Source organism: Liolophura sinensis, chromosome 7, assembly GCF_032854445.1.
Source record: "Liolophura sinensis isolate JHLJ2023 chromosome 7, CUHK_Ljap_v2, whole genome shotgun sequence".
NCBI lineage: Eukaryota > Metazoa > Mollusca > Polyplacophora > Chitonida > Chitonidae > Liolophura > Liolophura sinensis.
In genome coordinates, this window is record NC_088301.1 from 44,109,373 (window position 1) to 44,133,801 (window position 24,429).

The 24,429-nt window shown below is 36.3% G+C and overlaps 1 protein-coding gene across 1 annotated transcript; it reads left to right on the forward strand.

Annotated features, from left to right (window-relative positions):
- Nucleotides 1-1,356: 1,356 nt before the first annotated feature.
- On the forward strand, nt 1,357-23,187 carry LOC135469734 (uncharacterized). Its single transcript, XM_064748305.1, has 11 exons — nt 1,357-1,712; nt 8,313-8,498; nt 8,985-9,224; nt 10,804-11,342; nt 12,237-12,419; nt 13,136-13,257; nt 13,483-13,693; nt 14,265-14,330; nt 15,440-15,622; nt 15,873-15,924; nt 17,745-23,187. The coding sequence occupies exons 1-11, from the start codon at nt 1,607-1,609 to the stop codon at nt 18,815-18,817; spliced, it is 2,961 nt and encodes a 986-aa protein (XP_064604375.1). The 5' UTR covers nt 1,357-1,606; the 3' UTR covers nt 18,818-23,187.
- The last annotated feature ends 1,242 nt before the right edge of the window (nt 23,188-24,429 follow it).

The following is a 24,429-nucleotide window of genomic DNA, read 5'->3' on the forward strand; positions in this document are numbered from 1 at the left end:
TATCCCCAGTAAGATGCTTCTGAAAAAAAAAAAAAGGCAAGCTGGCAAATTCAACAAATTTACACTTAACATACAAAACTTATACAAGAACCAGGCTCAGGCTGGTTTTCAAACCAGGGGGATTGAGGGTTACAAAAGCTCTCAAAATTTCATCAATATCAAACCAATGACCTGTCAGAACCAAGGCAATCAACAATGTTAACTTAATCTGTTGTAGCAGTTATCAAACAGAAATCAACTACTATGCAGTAAGAGGAAATTGCTATATCTACAACACTTTGCAGGAGTCTAGCTTGTTTTGAAACTAGATCTGAGCTTCCACAGAGTGAAACAGCAAACAAAGGTTTAACAATATTAAGAGAAGTTATTGCATGGACACCAAAATATGACAGACAGATTGATAAAACCAAATTAATATTCCTTGTTTTTGCAAAAACGTTCGTAAGATATGCCCACCATGTGATCTGTAAATAAGAGGCAAACACATTTAAGCATATTTAGAATTCTTACTCAGAAACGAATATCTGTGTTTGTATGGAATGGGTATATGCTTACTTATGTACAGTAGACCTGATACTACATGTACTTGTAGATGCCCACCTGGAATTATATCTATGAGAGTAATCATATATATTTCAAAAAGCAGACTTTTTTAAAAAAAGACTATATATTTATCAAAAATTCTGTAAGAGCAAGAAAATAAAGAGGCAAGGAGGATAGGGTTGCTATGGTAATTTGATACCAAGTACATAGAGCCTTAATATATTTGAGTAGGCCAAAACTGTTTAAACTACACCAGTATCACAATGCATGAGATCTCTTTAACTGAAAGAGCATCAAACATTAAAGGAAGAAAAAAAAATGATGCATACTTTGAAAACTTTAAGGATGTGAAGAACTATTTGCACATATGACCTCCATGATTTTTTTTTCTATTAAGAAAAAAATGACATTTAAAGATAACTTTTATATCGTGGCTATTTGGGAGCACTTCTTGATATAGGGTAATGAAATTGCGACATGTTACCGGTACATAAATATACTCTGAGATTGGGATCCATGTCTGATGAATTTACTTAAATGTAAATTTGTTGTTTACATTATTACACATATAGAAAACTAGAAAAACAATGGACTCTATATCGATTTGAACACAGAATCACACAGCTCATGGAGTAGATATCTGAAATAGCTTGGAGGTGTTAAACTTGCTCAGTCAGCGGCACTGGATCTCCTCAAGCTCACGTTTTACACTGGCTTATTTTCGGCCAATCGATGTCAATGACCTTTGCACCCGGGGACTTCGTGACCTTAATCCCGGAAGTGCTTGTGTATTTATGCGCAGTTAAAGCCCATTTTCTTTGTGCGTCGGAAAAAGCTTTCTTAAGTTTCTGTCTTGTTATGGGTATTTATCGTGAGAATGTCGTAACAGGTCACAAGATTCTGCAGAGTGAATGGGCTAGGAAGTTAACGTTGGTGTTTGGCGTCTGAGTGATGACGTCATCGGAAAGCCGTCCATGTGTGATCAAGTTAGCAATGGGGAGTGATGAACCTGGTGAAGCTGTCAAATTTTTAGTACTTTTTAGTTTGTGAAAAATGCTCGACAATGCCTGGACGCGCCAAGTATGCCGTATATGTGTACGATATTCCCGTGGACATATTACAGAAGATCTGTACAACACTTGATAACGATAAAGGATGGAAAGATCTCGGTAAGCTTTCCTCTTTGAGTTCTGTGATGTTGACAAAGTTTAGGTGCATGTAACATTGCTATGGTTGTCATGATTTTTTTAATGTGCAAGGTACAAGTACTGGAGAGGTAAAACCTGGTAGAAGATTTGTGAAATTAAAGCAACTTGTGCATGTATATTTATCCATGAGTTCTTTCTAGGCTATATAACTTCTTTCTTTTGATTTAATCCGACAACAACAACAGGTGTCAGAAATTTGTGAGTAGTCATGAAATTTGTGATGCTGCATTGATCACTTGGTAGAGGATGTCAATTTGTTGAAATTCTTGCCTGTTACAGTGAACATTTGAGAAGGGAGTCAACCATAATAACAATAATGACAATGGGCAGTAACCTAAACTTTGGAACTGCTCCATGGTTAGTGAACTAATGGGAGACTCGAGGATGAGATACACAGAAGATCCAAATGACTAGAATGTATTCTGTAAGTCGGATCGGAAGCTAGAGTCCACGTGATTTCCTTAGTTACAAAGGACGTGGTTTAAGAAAACGGTCCTCCCGTTATTGCATAGGAACATGCCATTTTTTGAATTGCCGTCAGTGATCTTGTATCGGTTGGATTGGTATTATTTTCAGCTTTCCAGATAGTCTGAGTATTTTTGCAGAGATTTTGTGACGTTATTTTGTACAACTAGGCCTTAATGGTTGCTACCGAAGTGGCCTTTTCTCCAGTGCTTCAATATTGGACGGCCATTTTGGGGTGGTCATGTTACCTTCAACTTCTGACCCGTCTTACAGAATCATTGATAATTGTGACATAATAAATGAAAGAACAAATGAATTCACAGCTTTGGACTGTCTTGTTACAGGCGGGAAGGAGTTGTGCAAGTTCACCATTGGTGTGCCATAATCACCCAGTTCAAAACTGGAAGTTGATCCCTGCACAACTTTTCAGAACATATATATTTCTGGATAGTTTGCAGTGTGCTCTTCCTATGTTAAAACCCTACTTCAGCGAATTTAGATGTCACAGAAAGATGAAAGTGAGATTTATGGTTTTCAATATAAATATGTTAAAAAGTTGATTTTTATTTGTTTTGACATTTTTTTTTTACCTGTTTTGCAATCGGTAATTTCTCTAGGCACTCATGAATGACCTACCATTGTTGGGATCATTGTAAAATAGTGCAGACAAATAATTTCTGAGACGAAGTGTATGTTACCGTAAAGCCTTATTCTGGTTCCATCTATAATTGATCACCACTAGTTTATGTTTGATCCATTTTACAAGGCGAAGAGCTGTGGACTCTTAACATCTATCTACTTGTGAGCTGTGGACTTAACAGCTATCTAGTTGTGATGCCACATGATCCGTGTCATGCTCTGCAGGTGACATATATCATGACATTGCTATATATGTGCAACCAAAATGTAAATCACTGCATATCAGAAATTTCTGGATATCTTGAAATGTGCTCTTTATAAATATTCATCTATGAAGCTCCACACAATATTTAACCTGTTAAATTAACTTATATGTAGCCAACCAGTCTCTAGATTCCTTGAGAGCTCAAAGCAATCAGAATTACATATAAAGCTTTTGTGTTGTGTTTGGTATTCATCTCATTGCTCATGCATTTGGAAGCAGTGCTGTATGATTACCATACATGCCCTAGTAAATATATAAAAAAGAAAGATCCTCTCTCAAGCTACATCTACCTCAGTCATTTTCAAAATTAGGACTACCTAATTTTGTGTAATTGCAACAATATTCTTATGTATTCATTTATTTATTGGATTGGTGTTTCCCTTACATGTATATGATGGCAGTTAGCATTATGATGGGAGGAAACCAGACAGAGCATGGGAGAAGCTCATCGTCTTCAGGCATATGATGTACACCTTAATACCACAAGGAAGCATAGTCCAGTGAAATGAACAAACATGATATAATAGAAGGTTGTGGTAGGTTTGCTCAGATTGCATGTGTCAACATAAATATTCAAGTCGTGCTCTTTGTTTTGTGTTGTGGCATACATCCTTGTACATGATGCTGTCGTGGAAGTGAAAAACTTTCTGTATTTTGTATGACATAATACTACAATCAAATAAAATAAATGAATTGATTCTGGTCATTACACACATATGTACTCTGCATGCTGCAAACGTGGAATAAAGTGTTTATGTAAGAGGTGTAATCTTGTTTGAGCTTGTGTTGATAGTCTACAAGTTTATAAGCCTAACTAATGGCAAGTTTTGGAGTTACAGTGGCATAAAAGGCAGGTTTTAATTTTGTAAACTTACTTGGAAAGCCCAGGATAAACATTTTTTTTTAATCCGTTTAGTGGTAATATTAAAATACTGGCCTTAATTAAATACAATGGACAGTTTCAGTGAACTCTTTAAAAGCCGAAAAACATGGACTTCATTCAAGATCTCAACATTTCTGCAGCTCGTGAACGCTGATACTTTTTTTTTTTTTTTTTTACATAATCTATATACTGCATGCTTTCCCACTCCTTGTAGTTTCACGCCTTAACTAATGTCCCGTTATGTCATAGACGTTGTCGATTAACATGGGAGGTAATTCAGAGCAGGCCTATTCATTGTAGGGGCATAAGTGACGGAGGTATGTAGAAAGCATTGTTCTTTTCAGGTTCTTCTAAAGAGACTCTGTGCTTTACAACACCACCAAAAGAGATTTCTTGTAGCTGTGTTGTGTGTTGGTGGTGTTTTGTATTAAATGGTATTACATCTTTGCCCTTTACAAACCACAATTTATTTTAATTGTTTATTGTTTAAAGCAATCTTAAAATTATTATTGAAATTCTCTACTTTGGTCTGGCAAGGGTTTCGATGCCCGTGGAAATACAAGCATATCTTGGCTCACACCTCAAGCATCAGTGTTGGAATTCAGTAAGATTGATAGCAATGTTAAGGTGAATATTAGAAGTGGTACAAGTATAGTACTGGAGATTCTGCGTGCATATAAACCATTACGTTCCATTGCTGATGTGATGTGTGCATAATAATTTCTGTAAATTACAAAATTCATGACTTACAGTAGACTTTTTGCGTTAGAACCCATGTTAAGGTAAATGTTTGATTAGTTGTGCCAGCAAATCTAAGTTTCAATGTGTGGTTCTGAATGCCCCAGCTTTGAACGTACTGGATTTGAATTATACATATAAGATATGTACTGTATTACTGCATTGTCTATTAGTCATCGAAGTACTTTTACTTTCTGTTGCTGTAAATGTACTTATATGCAGATCTTGCTGTGAGCTTTGTGTGAATATTTTGTTAACATTTAAAATGTAGAAAATAATTTCATCTCCTTATTTAGGTCATTCATTATTTTTGAGGTTTCCAAAAATATTTTTAAAAAATTGAAATAAAAATATTTCAAAAAAATCCTATTATATGTAAATTGCCGAGAATTTTCTAGTTCACATGTGAAGAATTTGCTAAAATTTGGCCTTTATTCACGCTCCAGCTTGGCTCAGTCATAGTAACCACAACACTAAGTTTTATTTGCGTTGGTTAATCTGGATTGTGATGATCATAGCCAGATGTTTCAGATTTGTGACCTCTTTCAGCAGATGTAGTAGTTGTAAGGCTATCGGCATGTACAACAGGAGAGTACGCATTTGATTGTGTTATTTGAGTTCTTATATGAATAATTAAGTTTTGTTATAAATGTAGTGTTTATAGTTTTAGTAGACTAGCTGTATCATACATGTGATATTTTATTCTCCCCTTTCAAGGTTTATGAATCAGTCTGTGTAGTGTACACTAATTTTGTTTATCTTTGTGTCAAGCAGGAGGTGAATAAACAAGCTCCCTTGAGATACTAGAATGGTGTGTTATCGTATGTAGCGCACAAGTATTGAATCTCTCGGTCAAAGAAATGATTAATTAATTTTACCCTTATTTGCAGCTTTGTGGGCAGAAATGTAAATTTTCAGGAAATAGTTGGCGGCTGGTCGTGACTGGCCAAGCATTCAGCTATTATTCAGCCACACATCCGTGTGTGACAGCCTGTTGAGTAGTAAATGGCCGCTTTGCCTCTTTAGGAGATCACAACTTCTTATGCTAATAGAAGTTCTGGGTAATGAATGATCTGCCCACAGGCAGTTTTAGGGTTTCAGGTCAAGCTGGCCTGAAGCCTACATTGTACAAGTTACTGCTGATTACAAGTGACTGCCGATAGGACTCCAAATCACAAAGCTGAATCAGAATTAAGAGCCAATCAACCTGTGTTGTGACCGGTACTTAATTTGTCGTTCTTTCATAGGGAAAGCTGGAAATCCCAACTGGTCTAGCATAGATGGACTAGCTTGAGGCTATCTTCACACCTTTACAGTTTTAAAACTAATAATATGTGTTGATATGCTATAAGAAGGCAATCAGATAGATGTGTCACACAAATCTCTGACATGTTGTAAAATCAGGTAAAATTGAAATTATTATACAAATGATCATGTCACTTTCAACCTTGGCTTTGGAACAAGTCCAACTGTTGTCTTTCAATGAATAGGTTTTGTTTAAATCATGTTGCTACATGTATACATGATACATCAGTTAATTCTTCTTGGATGTGAGCAAATATTCTATTATTAGGTTAGTCAGGTAGAAACAAAACCATAGTATATGTCCTCTTGAATATAATTTGTCATGTGCTGTCAGTGCTAAAACATGATAAAATCCCTCATAACCAATGTCATATCTGCCACTCCTTTTGCATACAAAGCAACACGAAAACACCAAACCAGTGTCACAAGCTAAAGAAAATCAGCTGAGCATTTAGAGCTACATATATCTGTATATAGATAACAGGATGTACTTCTGTGCCGGTCATTGTAACCCTTATACAATGTACATACCTGTAAGTTGAGTTGAGTGGGAAATCAGGTTTTGCTTTTAGGTTTAGTCATGAATTAGGCCTGAGGATGGGCTATCCCTTGTTACAGATTAACAATTACATTCTGATAAATAATTACATGTACCCTAAGTGACCTTAAATTTGGTCCATGACTAACTTGCCCATTTTTCCTGTTTCTGAGAGTTCTATTGATTTTATAAAGGTGTTTTGAGGTTTGCTTGGAACGTGTGATGATGTACTAAATTCCAACTTTAAGCACCCAAAATAATATTTTGTCACATTTATTTGCTTCTAAAAATGCACTTTTTTGGGTGAAATTTTAGGTCATTTAGGGTACATGAATAATAATGAGGATACATGCACATAGTACTATGCTGCATGCCGTCATGGATTTCATTACACACACGTATTGATGTTGGAATCCCACAGATAATGACTGTTCATGAAGTTATTTGTTTTACACTAAGGGTTTGTTTAATACAACATACCCGTTTGTGCCTTACCACACTTAATTAAAGCCTTATATTGTAGATTTAACGTGTTGAATATTCAGTGAATTTAGGCTGTGATTATCATTTGTACATCATTATTTGACAAGTTAAGTTTCATATTGGTACATTTTTACGGGTGCGATGTATTGATCACATATTATCTGATACACACAAAGTGTATTTAAAGAGAAATTTTGTCTATCTTACATGTCTATTGAACAGTATGCATTGAATGAGAGAATAAAATAGTTCAAAGGTTTGTTTTATCAGTATTAAGTTGTGACAGGATATCGATGGGCCATAAACAGCAGGCTAAGATTGTTAGTTTAATGCTAAACAAAATAATTTTATTGTTGATGTAGATGTATTATTGGAGCATAGATCACTGCGTTGTTGATGTATACTAGTTTACACTTGGTGTTTAAGTACAGTGTTCGGCATAATATTAAACCAAAAAATTGAATCTAGTTATTTACCTCAATGTTGGTACATTTTTACATATGCCATTTACAATATATACATGTATAGGGCTCAATGGAGTAAATCGTTGTAATATTAATATAGGGCACTTTATACATGAGTTATGTTCCTGCTGCACACAGCCCTCTTAATGTTACATGCACTTGAATACCATGACAACCAACCAGGGCTGAAAACATTTTACTGCTCTGCTCGCTAAGAGGGCTTCATACAAGTGGACCATGGCCTGCTGCATCTGGCAAGATGGGAACTTACATACACACTTATATACTTATCCATATACTGTATTTGTATACTGTGAAGTATGGAGTTACCCATTTTGCATGTTTCTTAGAGAAAGGTGTTTTGATAGTTTTTGGTAGGTGTTTGGACCTGTATAATGATGAGTTTCAATAACAGATGTATGACCTCAATTTGCCTCTAAAAACGCATTTTTCAGGCAAATTTTACAACAAATGTGGTATATACTTGTATTAGTCACTGCACCAATTCATTTTTGGTTGGGTCATACACTTCTATACAGATTCAACTGCCTTGTAATATACTTTATTCAGATATCATTGACATTTGGATTTATAAACAACTATCCAGAAAATATGGCTCCTACTATGTTATACATAATTTAGATTAAAATCAAGTTTTTCAAGGAGGATTAGTAGATCTCAAGAACGTTGTCTTGTAGGAATGTGACATGTGTTCATAATGCATATAGAATGTCAGAGAGTTTAAACTTTCTTATAATATGATTGCATTTATGTTTTACAGCTGCAAAATGCGGGTACAACATGGACAAGGTGTCTTCCTTTGGCTTAGAGTACTGTCGCCCCCATGGGAGTCCCACGGAAAGGCTAATTGGGGATTGGGGGGTGAGGAATCCAACAATTTTTGACCTGTATGAAAAACTGCGCACAATAGATCGCATCAGAGAGATGAAATTGTTGGAACCACTGTGTGAGTAATGGTTTTATAAAATGTTAGTATTTGGTGTTCTTCTTCAAAGTAAAAGTGTGCTGTGCACATATAAGCTTATTTTCATTGTTCTTTATTTTCAGCAGATGGAAATAAATGTTTCAGGGTTTCAAAATTTTTCAGTTAAACAATTCATTAAAGTATTATGATATTGATGAATTGCATGTATTAGTTTCTACCTTAATACTAGGTTAGGTGTTCATCTCCATTTCGCTCCCATTCTGTCATACTCATCAGGGGTTGAAATGTTGTGTTTCAACTAAGGAGAGAATGATCTGCAATAATTGATACCCAATTTGTTACAAAGTTTTACAATTAAATGGGACTCTCTAAATTTGGTAGGAACAAACATAAATAATTACGAGCATTTGATTCTTTAAATCCCGTTTTTTAAAATTTCAACCATGTCAAAATGTAAGTTTTCAGTGTCATTACAGTATTGCACTGTCATATTATTACAATTTTCAGTGGAAGCATCAAAAGAGTATGAAAGACAGGAGCGAGTCCAGAGGGAAGCAGAGGAAAAAAAAGCCAAGGAACGAGAAGCTCAAGAGCAGGAAGCTAAGAAACGAGAAGCCATGCAACAAGCTAAGAAGGAACAAGAAGCTAGAAAACAAGAGGCAAAGGCAGCTATGGAAGAGGCTAATAATTTTGATAAGAAATCAGAGAAGTCCAAACGTATGCCTGCAAATCCATTAACAGTGGCAGGTATGTAAGTGTGTTACATTGAGAAACCAGAACAGGGCAATAACAAATTACTTCCTTTGAGATCACTCTCCCATTTAAGAGGTGATTAGGAGTAAGCTGTGGTTAGGTGGCCACAAACTTCCATTAATTTTCCCTAAGCGACAATGTTAACGTTTAGAGCTGTGGCTCATCCCCGAACATTCCGTGTCCAATAAGCTTTGGTGCATACCTGGCCCAGTGTGTGAGAAAGAAGCCATAAAAATCCTGACGTAGGTTGACCGTCAAAATCTGGACTTTTTTATGCCGGCAGCTAGGAGGGCTGCCTAGCAACGCCATGGGGATGTCACTCGCAGCTTCTTCATCACCACCTGTCTCCTTATGTCCTCTCACCCAGAATTTCAAACTTTCATCAGTAAAACGCATACCTGCCCAAAGCTTAGACAATTTCCATCATTTTGATACCAAGCATGCACCTGTACACCAAAAATGGCAGGCTGGCAGCAAGAAAAGACTTTACACCCTAAAATACACAGAATTACGTCCCTCCCGAAAAACGGAAGTTCTAATGGGGGTCTGTGTCCAGGTGGGACCTCAGAGAAAGGCTAATGGCTAGTATTCAAGTTAAAGTGGCACAAGCTAGTTGAAGACCTAGCTTTAAAGTGAAAGACAACACCTGACTAATGTTTATGTCCACTGAAAGACTACCATTGAAAAAGCAGTAGCCTATGGCAGATAAAAGTTGTGGACTTTGGTAATAACGCACCCAGTGATAAATAGCTTACTCGGAAATCGGACAAACTGGAAGGATATTTCATCCACTGCCTGAACTGTTGATACAGTAGGCCTACTATATCATTGATACAATTTACAAGTAACCTGCAGATACAGGGCCGGGGTATTCCTGGTTCAGGTTGTAGCCTCCAGAGGAGCTGCACTGGTTATTCTCACCCCTATTAAATGTTTACAGAATTACAATAGGATTGTTGTACAGCTGGATTCATGCTCAATTCTGACACAAATGGAAATAAATCTAAGCACCACTGAGGCTGATCTAGGCATTTGACTGTCACTGGATTTTATGGTTCAGATTTGTAGTGGTGACTTCTAAGATCAGAGCAGTTCTGACCTAGTTATTGCCGATGTCAGAGAAAGAACCTCGGATTGAATACATCATTTCAGTAATTTTACTGTATTTTAGAAAACAGAAACAAGCATCCCTTGTATGCGAGAAAGACAAAGGGCAAAATTTAAATTGTTCAGTTCTATTAAATTCAGAAAAAAAAATGATATAAGGTTTAATTAATTTTAAGCATTGTCCGGATGAATGCGTTTTGGGAAGAGACTGCTACTGTCTTGACATAATTTATCATTGAATATTACGCGGCTTGTAAATCAATTGATACTACGTCTGTGGTGGTCTGTAAGTGATACAGACCTGCCCCACAACACTTTGTGAAATGGCCCTTCAGCTACACATAACTATAGAATTATATGAGTGAAAAAGTTTAACTGTTGTGGTAAATAACAATAAAATACATATACATGTATAAACCTTTTGAGAAAAATGACTTGCTCAAAATATGACGTCTGTTTGTTTCAGGCCCACTAACAGCAAACAATGGTGGACGTGAAAATGTGAAGTCTCAGTCTCAAAACTATGCAGCGCTTAATCAGTTGGATTCACAATTGGCGAATTACGAAGCCTTAAACCTGGTTGGCAATTCTGAAGAAGGCTGTAAAGGGTCTCAGAAAAAAGAACTTGGTGTTGAGTTAGAAGCAACAAAGGTGATGCGCAGGAGTTATCCCAAATCTGAGTCCCAAGATACAAGCCAAAGTAACCTTCAAAATCCTGCGAAGGTCAACAGTGCTGCGCTATCCCAAGCTTCTGACAAGGAATTTGAGTTCCAAATGTCAGAGGATGAATTAGCAAGTGCCAAATCTCTGACTTACAGACCCAATGATCAGCTTGCTAAAGACATCGTTGTAGCAGTGTCAGCCACTGCAAAATTTAAGTACAAAGACTTGTCCTGCGCCACAAATGGTTTTGCTGATGGCAATAAAATAGGAGAAGGAGGTTTTGGTGATGTGTACCTTGGTGTGTTGAAGAATTCAAAATGTGCTGTCAAAAAGCTTCGCCAGGTAAAACCTAAACTTGCTAAACTGAATTTTTAATGTTACATGGAGTACAAAGGAAGCTGTATGGGATAGAGCAAAAATTGTGATTCTAAATTTATATTGGTGAATAACAGTTACATTATTGAATGCATATAACTATAACTGCTCTCAAATAATGAATGTTTGGTAGATTCTATACGTTTTGCGTGCTGCATTCATTACTGTATTTCACCTAAAGTTTAGCATTTTTCAACTGACACATTTTCCTTGATTCTGAATGACTCATCCACTTTATAGGGCCGATTAAGATTTTTTTGTGAAGATTGATTTCACATTCAAAACACTAAAGTGTTGGCATCAGGATCATTATTTGCTTTTGAAAGTGCATTTTCAAATACTATTCAAATAAATAAATTCAGGCATATAATAAGTAGAGGTGTTCAGAGCCCATTCTCCACCTGTCAGCCTGTAGATCTAACCTCTAGCAGAATGAAAGTGACTTTGATTTCAGATAGAGTGAAATCTCAGAGGTTACCCTTTATGACATGTTAAGGCTACGTTTATCTTGTAAGCTGGCAGTAAGGTAGTATGCATGGTTGGTTAAATTCGTTTAGATAAAACTACAACCAAAGTATCATTGTTTTTGCAATATTTGACAAATAAATCAACCCAAGAACATACATGTAATTCAGAAGATTAATCTGATTCTGTTCAATTAGTTTTCAATATTATGTATACATACCACATCATTTCTATGTTAGATATGGGCCATACCATGCCATGAATCAATAACGTCATGCCACAAATGGTTGTCACAGAGTCCTATCTCAAACCCTGTATTTATGGCATTAGTACTGTGTGGTGTAGGGGGAATTAGAAATACACATAGTTGTCTTGAATTGTTGGACGGTGTTGTAGATGGAAATGTGGGAGGCGAATCCTGAGCAGATGGAGCACCATATATCTGAGATCAAGTCCCTTATGCTGTACCGCCATGAGAACATTGTACAGCTGTACGGGTTTGCAGTGGATGGGGACGAAATTTGCCTTGTGTACCAGTACATGGATAATGGGTCACTTGAGGATCGCCTTCAGTGTAAGGTAAGGAGTAGGGGAACTCCACCCATGAAGAAGGTAGAGAGCATCAGGAGATCACAACATGCAAGTACATGTACCATGCTATCATAATTAACTGGGCAAATATTCGTCTAAAAGTTTATTGTCAGATATGAATAATGTTCGTTTTTCTTGCATTAAAACACAAAGGATAATCAAACTTCAGATTCAGATGAACTTGACCCCCAAAAAGGTATGATTTGTCATGTCTTTCAAGAAAAAAGTTTATTTTCTGAATACTGGTGCATCTTATTTATTCATCCACCATATAGGGCAACTTTTGTTAATCTGATTAATTTCTTATCACAAAAACTTCAGTGTAGGCATCAAATGTTTGGTTATAAGGCCTTTAGGTGCTTCTGAAAGCACATCTTTACATATTAAATTTAAAAGGAAAATGCAGTATCCAGTAATAATGTGTAATAATAAATATGGAGTATAAATACAGCTCTGTCATCTCCCAGTTGGTGCTGGAAGTATACATTTAAATGTCCCTTCCATTCACTCTGATATTAATTTCTAGTTCTTATCAACCTATCGTGAACCAGTCACAAAAGGGTTGTCCAGTTCAGTATCATGATAGGCACCTGTTACATACTATCTACATCTAGGGTACTGTTGTCAGTGTGAATAAAAAGTCTCCCTTTTCATGCGGCTGATCCCATTGAACCCCACCAAAATGATCTTTCCTTGTTTTGTAGGGGGATACTCAGCCCCTCACTTGGCATCAGAGAATCAACATTTTGTGTGGTGGGGCACGAGGGATACAGTACCTTCATACTATGGACCCAAAACGCCCACTTATCCATGCAGACATTAAGAGGTAGGTAGGAGTGCCAACATTGTCAGACACTCTGATTTGAAGCCATTATTCACAATATTCATGTTCAGCTTGTATTAACTGAAATCAACTCACCTCCTGTAGGTTTTAGGACAAAATACATTTTTGTCATTCTGTGTTTCAAAAAACAAAAAAAAATTGATTTACACATATTATCAGTTTCACTAATGGTGATAGTGATAAGTTTTTGATCATATTTCATTCCAGCGCAAACATTCTCCTGGACAAACATTTTGAAGCGAAGATTTCTGACTTCGGATTGGCAGAGCATGCAAATGCTGGTCAAACAACTGGGATGTTCACGCATGTCTCAAAGAAAGACATGAAGCACAAAATGTATAAAACCAGGGCTTACTTGCCACCTGAATTTTTTAGCAATGGGCCCTCTATTAAGTCAGATACCTATGGATTTGGTGTGGTAAGTACAGTAATAAAATATGCATACAGCCATCACTTAATAATCTTTAATGTGACATGATATTATTAGATGTATTTGAAAAGTCATCAAACTTACATGCACTTAAATAGGCAATGTTCATGTTTTGTCTTTATGACAACAAAGCAACGTTCCAGTGCAAATTCACCTGACTACTTCACGGTACGGAATGGTTTCTTATCTTTTGACATGGCAGCATTTGATTATTATTACAATTACTTACACCCAAACCCACAATTTATAAGAATAGTCTCATTTTTTAAAATTTAGTTTTCCGTATACATGTACCACCCATGTTAAAATTCTGTTGTCATATGGTTGTATCTTGAAACCAGCATATTGGTGGTACATTTTTGCACTGTGTTATGATTCAATAAATATGTAACCTATAATTTAGAAAAAGCAGTTGTGAGTGGGACATGAGATAACAGGGTAATAAATGTATTTTCTGTCATTAACAAGTGTGAAATTTTACAACAGTTGCTTGATGTCATATTATTGACTGCCTTATTACATTCCCAGTACTTATAAAATATGAATATATTTCTTCTAGATAATTCTGGAGACATGTACAGGTGAAAAAGCCTTTGATGAAAAAAGGGAGTCAGAGATGTATCTGGTAAGCCAAAATGTCTTAATTCTTGTTCAGAGCAGATCATTTTAGACATCTTTTGAACTTAAAATCACAAAATGCAGATAGAAAAAAAGGTGGATTTCTGAATGTTTGTACTACATGGATGTGCAGTTCACCTGTACCGTAGCTTATGTCACCACCAGAGCGATTGTTTACATAAGGTAATGTTAGGAGTGCTACCTTAAAAAGTATTGCTTGTGTTGACCTCAGGTTTTGTATAGATGTAAAGCACAGTAACACAAAGAGTGTGTTCCATCCTTCTGTCCGATGTGCATATCAATTCATCATAAATTCCAAAATTAACAACTTAACCTCTTCTCTACTGGAATCAATGTTAGGGTAAAAGCTAAGGGTGGTATCTCAAAGTACTACATATAGTGAGGGGGGCCTCCGTGGCTCAGTTGGTTAGCGCGCTAGCACAGTGTAATGACCCAGGAGTCTCTCACCAATGTGATCGCTGTGAGTTCAAGTCCAGCTCATGCTGGCTTCCTCTCCGGTCGTATGTGGGAAGGTCTGCAGCAACCTGCGGATGGTCGTGGGTTTCCCCCGGGCTCTGCCCGGTTTCCACCCACCATAATGCTGGCTGCTGTCGTATAAGCGAAATATTCTTGAGTACAGCGTATCACCAATCAAATAAATAAATAAATGCGTATAGTGAGCTCAATTTTTGCCTACATGTGAAGTACATTAATATGAGGGGGATATTTGGTTTTTGATACTCTGTATCAAATTAAGTAGTGTATATTACAAATTCATGACATAGTCTTTTGTGTATTGGAATGAGTTTTTAAAAGTAAATGTTAGTGGTGATTTCTCAAAGAGTACTGTGTGTATTGAGCTGAGGATTTGCACACCAGTAGAGCACAATAACACGGAAGGGTGTTCCATCATTCATGCTTTGTGTCAAATTAACATCTCTATATCACAACATTCATGACCTTCACATCACTTATTTGTATAAGAATCAATGTGAAAAGAAATATTTAAGAAGAAATGTTCATAAAAAAGACTAGAAATCTTTGCGCTGGAGATTTCTTAATTAGTCAGATTCATGTATTTGGAAAGGCTATACCTGTATTTACTTTTTTTGGCAGGGTCCTTATGTGTGTGCTCTAATGGAAGAGCAGAATGATCAGACAGAAAAAGAGTGGCCCAATTGTCTGGCTAGTCTACTGGACTTTCGAGCTGGAAAACCACCTGCCGACGTACACCAACTCCTCAAACTAGCTCAGAGGTGCATCAGCGAATTAAAGAAAAAGCGTCCAACTATGACAGTTGTAAGTAAATGTTGTAAACAACATTACAGAAGTCCGAGATTGAATAATTCCCCTGAAAATTTTCATAAGAAACACAAATAGTGTTAAATTTTGATAGAATATTCCTACACTGTTTGTTTTTGAGGTTTAATATGTCCAGTTGATAGTACATAAGTTAATGACAATTTGTTTTCATTTGTATGTTTCTCTTTGGTGTGTGCAGGAATGTTGAGATCTGTTGAATGTAACAGGAAAGCCATTTTTAATTTAGGTTCTAGAAGAGTTAGAGTTGTTGGACAGAAATTGGTGTGCAGACACAGTAGGTAAGTAAGATACTGAGGTAGATTATTGTTGTTTTGTCTAGGTGTATTTGTCCAAAAGAGGATTAAACAAGATGCACAGTTTTAAAACATGACCTTAGGAGCTGAAACCTAAATTTTTCCAGGAGAATATCAAAACATGTTTCTGAGATCAAGAGAACTCAGAATCAGGTAAAATTGGTGATCTATATTTAATCATCGACAAAATCATCACACTAACCGCACTACCACACTAAATGTAATCAGATATCTTCAGCAATTTTGAAAGAAATTTCCTCAGCCATCTACAGCTCTAAACCAACACACAAGGGCAAAAGACTGTGTGGGGGTCTTCATCAGGAATTTGTTGTCAAGTGACATTCATAAAATGTTAAGAAAGGAATTATTATTTGGCTGGTATATTTGGATAAGCATTGTTCACCCTGCAAACAATGAGGTCTTGAATCCAACTCTTAATGGTTGTGCTGTGCTTTGAGTTTGGTTTTTCAGAGGATAGTGGTTTACTTCGAGCACTATAGTTTATTTTTCCAACCAATAACAGGCCTCGACATAAGGATGAACAAGGAGATTGACGAATTGTTCTCCATGATTTTCAGTCAGGAGATGAAAATTTTGATCACCTCTACAAAAGCCAGAGTGATGGACTGATCCTCTCATTCGCTCACCCATGATTCTATTCCTCTTTATCTTATGCAACCTATGCAACTTCTTTGTCCTCTGAGGGACGTCACCTTCTACCAAAGTGTATGGGAATCCCAAACCCATACATTATCTTAACCATCTGATTACAGAGAAGTTGTGTGCTGATAGAACTACTTTCAGTTACATATAACCACTTTCAGTTACATATAACCACTTCCAGTTACATATAACCACATTGCCATGTAGACAAAGGGCTGACACATTTTACAAATTATATGTTTTCTTCAATTTGAAAGGAAAGGATCAGGGTTGATCACTTTCGATTAAAAACTCTTATAGATAATTGTCATATGTATTTTTAATAATATTGTTCCATTGATTATAATGTAGGAATAGTGTTAATTAGAATATTAATCATTAAATTACATTCTATAGTCGGCATATTTGTGTATGACGTCATTGGTATAACTTGGTGACTAAATTTCCCCCTGATTTCCTCCCACCATAATGCTTGTCGTTGTTTGGGTGTAAAATCCTTGAGTACGGTGTAAAGTACCAATCAAAAATTAATATTTTTACATTGCAGTTTAGTTATATAACTATCATGTCACTATCAGTGTTCAGGACGATGAACACCGCCCTGAATGGCCATTGGTTAAGTCTTTTGATGAATGATGTCCGGCTTTTTCAGGGGCATTTTTCAAACCATGTGTATACACAATGTGAACATTTATTTAGGATTATGAAACAGGACATTTCATTCGTCACGAAATAATCGTTTAGCTATAGGTCACATTAAATGTAAATAGTCTAGGCTCACAAATGCAAGCTGCTATTTTCATGTCAGTTACTGACCCAGATGATCAGTTATTTTTCTGTTTAAACCGGCATAAAGGCCGGATACATTCTCTTGTAAGTAAAATAAATTCATGTATTTGCAACCGACTGAACACACACAATTCTTCACAACACGTGAATTTATTGTCCCCCTCTGCAGTCTACATGGTGATTGAGAATTCGTTCCCCTGAATTTCCATTTAGGAAATGGACAGGTGATCGGGCAGTTCAATCACCTCTTATGTCTAGGCCTGCAGTGACCTGTCTTGAATTTGGTATTTAACACCAAACTGTAAATATGTTTAATCCTTCACTAAGACTGCTGTTTCTAATTTTTATCCCAGGTGTGATGACCACAGCTGTTTTTTCACCTGAAGCTCATGTAGATGGTGCTAGACCCACACCCATTCATTCTCCAGGGCATGCTGCTGCAGCTTTGGCATACAGTCCATCTCTCAGAAGTAGTTTGCCACGAATGGCAAGCCTGCCATGTACGTCAACACCTTCATGGCATCCAGAAAAATGTCTGACTAAGAGCCATTCAGTAGACGAAGTACCAGAATCTTTGAGGCTACAGCAGATGTACGACAGCTACACGTACAGGGAGCGCGTCAGAAAAGTCGCACGAGAAGTCTTCCATGATGGAAGCATGGAAGATGTCCCTGGGAACATTGATGGTCCAGTGATCGAGGATCCGTATCGAAGCAATCACTTAGGAATGGAGCCGTTCGATGCTCCATCGTCCCTAGATTCAAATAAAAGTGATAAGACTCTGACAGAGAATTCATCGGAGCCAAACTTGTCAGGGTCAGAGGACAGTGTGAGTCTGTCAGCGAATGAAATGAATCAAGGAGTTGGTGAGGATGGCTCTGACTTGGCCAAGATTCAAGCCATGGAAGAGTTTGACCAGGCACAGACAGATATTACTGCAGAACCCATTGATTCAGACGTTGTTAATGAGAAACTGAAAGAGTTGAAAGTAAATGAGGATACCAAGACTCCAGATGCTAGTCCTGAAATTAACACTGGAAACAACATGCCTCTGACATCTACGTCCTCCGAACAAACTAAAAAAATGGCTAGTTTCTTTGACAAGTACGCAGAGGAAATGGCAAGTCTAAACTGTGATGCTTCTGGTCAGGGGGTTGCTAGCTCTGGCCAAACTCATACAAGCAATGGCAACTTTGTTGATTCTAACCAAACTGCAATAGGTATGCCTCAAGAAGGAATGGTGTTCTGTGGCAATAGTATTGTGGAAGGAGAAGAAATGGCAATTTTGCTGGATACAAGATCAAATCAGTACTTTGCAGTGGATCCAACCACTCTTGACCCAGGCTTTTACCATCATCAGCAACTCAGCCATTACATGCAGTTTCAAGGGGATATGTCTGTAAATAAAGACAATGCTACAGGTTGAACCAGAATTGTTGCATTTGCATACTGTAGTTTGAGTTGGTACAAGAAACTGTTCTGCTGGAAAAGGTAGATATCTGAGTAAAAGCTACAGGGGACATAGATCTTTGTGTTAGATGTATATGCTTTGTCATTTCATGGAAGCTGATAATGGTGATAGATTTCCTGTGTTAAAAGCATTAATTGCTGTTGAATTAAAGTATTTTTCCAGAAATTCAGTAGTCGTAAAGCCAGTTATGGTGTTATGTCTAACATTTGAGTTGGTATGGTGCCAGAAATTATATTTGACATTTGACTGAAGAATATGCAGCCAGTCCTTTTTTAACAGGTATTGGATTAAGGTTGAGACAAGAAGTTTTTTTCAGGAACAGATCTATAGTAGGGAAAACTGTAGTGTTGATAATTAACGAGATGCAAGCTTTCTGAAGGTGTCTGTTCTGTTCTGTTTTTAGTCTTCTAACACATTACATGAATTACCACAAGATAAATCCATCAACGAATCAGATAAATTATTGTCCACTTTTGTACACGTAGTATATGTATTTTATACCTTGTTTACTCTGTTCTTGTGTATTTAATGGCTGATCCCAATTTGAAGCCTATACTCGCTATTGTTCTTGGTGGTTATCAAGTCTAACCTTCACACTCATCATTTACAACAAAATCAGACAAGAAGAAAATTGTTATTTATGTCATTGATGATCACAGTTAATTCAAATGTTTTGTTACTGATGTTATATTTACATTATGCATGTACATTTGTACTTTATGACGAGGGAAATGAGGATTGATAAAAGAGTTTATCTTCCGTGCTATTAATGAAAAACAGAAGTGAATTATTTAGTAATGGTGCTATGTTTTGAGGTGATCTGTATATTTACAACAGTTTCTTGTATTCCAAAAATGGTACCCGTAAAGAAAATGTTTACATGTGTGCCTGATGAAAACTTCACATTGTTATGTGGTGCTAGTGTAATTTCTTGTCATTTGGTCTACAGATGCTGTATGACAATGCTGTGAATTTGATTATGTTCAAGATGTATGATCTAATGTATGAAATTTACTTAAATAGTGAATATTTTGAGATATGCATGGACTTTAAAAGCAACTTCAGTTTTCATTCAATTGTGCATTATTTTTATCTTCCATTAGCCTTTTATACAAGAAACTGTTAATCTTTTGCCTGTGAAAAAAGAGTCAATCTTTTGGCCAACTCTTTCATGCAGGACAAAGCTGCCATGAACGTGACATTGTAACTTTTTAATAATAGGAATACCATAAAGATTTGCCATTATGTCCTGTTCCTTCAGATCCATAAATTTAAGATAATTTCCAGTCTTGTTTCATGTATACATGATGTTTAGTGCTGGTAACTGGTCAGCAGTTTATGAAGATTTTTGGTTTATTACAGTTTTGCACCTAGCATGCAACACATTGATTTGAGATGGGATCCTACTGAAATTAGATTTGGTAAAGGTACTGACATGCTGTACATGCATTTTCAATATGTTCTGACAGGAAAAAATGCAACCAGTAGTACACTATTTTTGCCAATTTTTCTCAAACTTCTAAAAAATATTGAATGTTTTATTTGTGCTGTTTCTCAAGCACCATTTTACACAATCATTTTAATTTATGATAGTAACCATCTAGGATTTTGTGCATGTCACTTGATTACTGTTACGCAAAGGTTACTCTTATAATGTGGCAATAGGCAATAAGTTAAGATTGTTCACCCCAATGATTTAAATATGAGGCACATCAGCTTTTCACTCTGGTGGCTGGTCCACCTGTACAACAAATTGCCATCATTAAAAAGAAAACTTCATGAGTATGGCTTTAAGCAACAGTCAGATAAATGAATATATGGTGTTGGGTGGCTTTATACAAGTATGGCATGATTGCCATGTATATGAGGATATTTTAGATAGGTAAAAATGAGTTCCTTTCCATCAAGTCTTTCCAAAATGATGTCAAACATTTCGTTTTCATGAGTGGAGACTTAAATCATGAGACATTTTTACTGCCGTGACGTGCAGTGCAGTTTTGATGGCATTTATGCCTCAATCTTTTGTTACTGTTTTGAGTAGAGGACCTGTGTCACATCTTTGAACTGGCTGTGTGTAAAGTGATCTCAGATTTTATACCTGTGAACTCAAAATTCAGGATCACCTTAATGTGAGTTATTACTCTGGGGCTCTCGTAGCACTGACATGAACAGGTGTTGAACACTAGTACAGGTACCAGCAGGTTTTGTGATACTTGGCAATTACTCATGCACAAGTACAGGGAAAAATTGAACTAAATATTACCTGATGCATGATGCATAGTTGCTCAAAGGAATTCATACATTTTATGCTACATACCAAGCAAAGTTTGCATCAAACAATGACTACGGAAAACAAAACACATAGAAAGAGGTCCTCAAAGCTGTTCATATAACTGTCCCATGCTTGCTAAAATACTTGGCAGATTGATCTGGATTGCCATACATGCCATACACTTACATCCATAAAGCTATGACATACCTCCTTTATTTAAATATTTGTGCTTGCTTAGTCAAAGTCGTCCATAAACAATTCTTACATGCATCATCATATTTTTAAGCAAAGGGGTAAAACCATGTTTTTATACAATTTCATACATGTATGCTTGATTGTTTCAAAAGCTATACATACTACATGCCCCTCATAACGCTGGGTGTTTTGCTGGTGAAAAAAAAAAAAGACAAGAAAAATGTTCATGACATACCTGCACATAATACTGTAAGTACATGCTAAGTGTTCCATAAAAAGTAAAGCTCAGGTGTTAGAGGGCCAGCTATTCAGGAGCAAAAAGCCTTTCCATTTTTTTTTCTAAACCTTGAAATTTATAATGTAGGCCTACATGTATGTAAAAAATAAAATTACACATTATGTTCTGGATTATTGTTCACATATTGGATTAATGAACGATTTTTTTTTTCAGATTTCATTAACTACATGTGCATATACATGTAGATACATACATGATGGTATACAATACTTAAACTTGATAGAACATTAATTTGTATTCTTTTAACTTAAATATGCACAAAAAGATTTTGCTCATAGTAAGACAAAAGTGTAATTTATTGTGATTTGATGAATTCATGCAGGTCACGTGCCGAGTAAGGAAGTGGAATTTCTACCCTTGCTGAAGAAAAAAGTCAGTACGGTATGCATCAATGAATTCATGAATATATTCACAGACAAGTGCATGTATTTGATACCTTGATAACTTCTATCTGATGTCGTAAAAAAAACACCCAGGCTGATTATTTGTTTTTGCAGAATGTCACAATTTAATTTATCTCACTGGACATTGATCCTTGCTTTCAAGCAAACTTTAGAACAGATTGCACTGCCTGTAGATCGTCCATACATGTTCATGGAGAGAGGATAAATTATAGTGTTCTGTTGTGTTTGAGTGTGTTTGTTTAAATGCTGCGACACATAAACATGTATGGTAATTTGTTACGTTTCACTGAATACTTTGCAATTTGATTAAGGATGAATTTACATGTGTAAGCCCTTTTATGAGAGTGCAGACTTAATCTAACTTGGGTACAGGTACATATATGTATGTGATTGTGGCTATGTTCCCAGTGGATATGTGATCATGTCTGCATTTAGTATTTCTTGTGGAAGTTAATACATCATTCAAGCAATATACTCATTTGAAAGGTGTGAGAAAATTTTCTTCCAGTCAATATAAATATTTACACATGCTGATTGTTGGTGTAAAGGTTACACAAAAACTAAGATGATAAAGGTGCAGACTGATTTTAACCCATATAATTGTTAATGAAAAATGGTAATGTTAATATTTGAAATGTTGATTGTATAAGAGTAATAATGTGTCTTTGGTTGCTGGTGACCAAAATCTGTGATATTTTATGGACCCAGTTGTGCGTGTGTCCACTATATATGTAAAGTTAAAAAGATTGCAGTCATCAGCATTAATAAACATACAGAAAAATAATCAAATGTTGTATTTTATTTATTTTATGATAAATTTGAAATTATGCTTAGTAAATGGTTAAAGCTACCATACAGAAATGTAAAAATCAAGTGAGCATTAGAACCACTGAAAATTATGTTCTAGACCATCACAATTAGAAAGAACCGTACCATTTCCTATCGTTTTGTACATGTTTTACTGAATTAGATACAGGTACTATCAAGAGGTTGAATTTGTGTTGTGTTTCAAGGACATACTGTTATTGCCAGTGTTAATTGTGTGTCCCAGTGATGCAAAACCAAGTGTTTCCAGTTTGTTCTTTCACCCTTGGAAGAGATTTTGGGAAAGTTTATTGGTCTGATATCTATTACTTTACATGAACAAGTGTCACTTTGGGGGATGACAGGTAGGGTATTGCACTGAGACGCCATGTTTAGGAGAGAGCTAATGACTGCTGTTAACATTCTTGGTGTACAAATGATATGAAGAAAGTCATGACTCAATTCTGCTTGTTGTGATATTCTCTATTTACATCATTCAGAGTTTCTGATTAACTTGTGTACAGGAGCACAGGTGAACCAGTAGATGGTACATCATGACTCTGGAGGCCTCTGACCAGTGAGACTGTATATAGGTGGTGTATACACAGCAGTTGCTTAGTGGCATCACAGAACCAGTTATGAACAGGTTTAAACAAGGTCATACATATTTCACTGACAGGAAGGCTACTCTGTGGGGAATCATGCCACTGATCATAGGCCATCTAAACGTGATAAGTGAGGAGGTTGAAGTATTAAGATTTATTATGCATACAGTGATTAGTATTGGATCTATTTACAGCATGGGGCCAAGTTCAACCTATCGGTGACCAGATATTCCAAAATTACAGTGTTTACGATGAACCCAAAATTTATGACTCAAACCATAAACCCATCTTAAAGAGTTTTAAAAACTGGACAGCATTACAAGCAGGAAAAAATTTTGAGATAAATATTAACTAGACTTAGTTTTGAATATTCGTTTAGTTTACAATTGCCTTTCCATTGATGCTTATTTCAGTTTTTATTCTTTCACTTTATTATTGTTCAAATGATATTTCTTGTGGTTTGTGTGATAGCTCAGATCAATGACCCTAGAGTCTTACACTAATCTGGGAGTAATTTTATGTTATATTAATCTCAGCACTAATGCGGTCAAATCTAGCTTATACTGGCTTCCCCTCTGGTTGACGTGGGAGGGTCTGCTAGCAACTTACGGATGGTGCTAGGATTCCCCCATGCTCAGTATGGTTTCCTTCCACCATAATGCTGCCCACCATCATATAAGTTAAATATTCTTGCACACGGTGTAAAAACTAGAATCAAACAAATTGAATAAATTGAAGTGCTAAAGGGCCCCACTGGCCCAGATGATTAAAGCTCTTGATAGCTGCAACTAGCAAACCTTTGACCTATGAGTCTTCCACTATGTATGTTAGAATCCAGCACTATTGGGTACCTGGCAAAGGTTTACTCCAGGCATTTGGGTTGCTGACTGCAGATGCACAAGCGTTTATTCTTTAGCTGATATTAAAACACATAAATAACTAAATAAAAATACATGTCACAAACGACACTAGAATTAGATGCTACAAGC

Coding starts and splice junctions, on each gene's coding strand:
- LOC135469734 (XM_064748305.1), top strand. CDS start 1,607: ATGCCTGGACGCGCCAAGTATGCCGTATATGTGTACGATATTCCCGTG. Junction 12,420..13,135: donor AGGATCGCCTTCAGTGTAAG/GTAAGGAGTAGG, acceptor CTTGTTTTGTAG/GGGGATACTCAGCCCCTCAC. Junction 15,623..15,872: donor AGCGTCCAACTATGACAGTT/GTAAGTAAATGT, acceptor TTTTTAATTTAG/GTTCTAGAAGAGTTAGAGTT.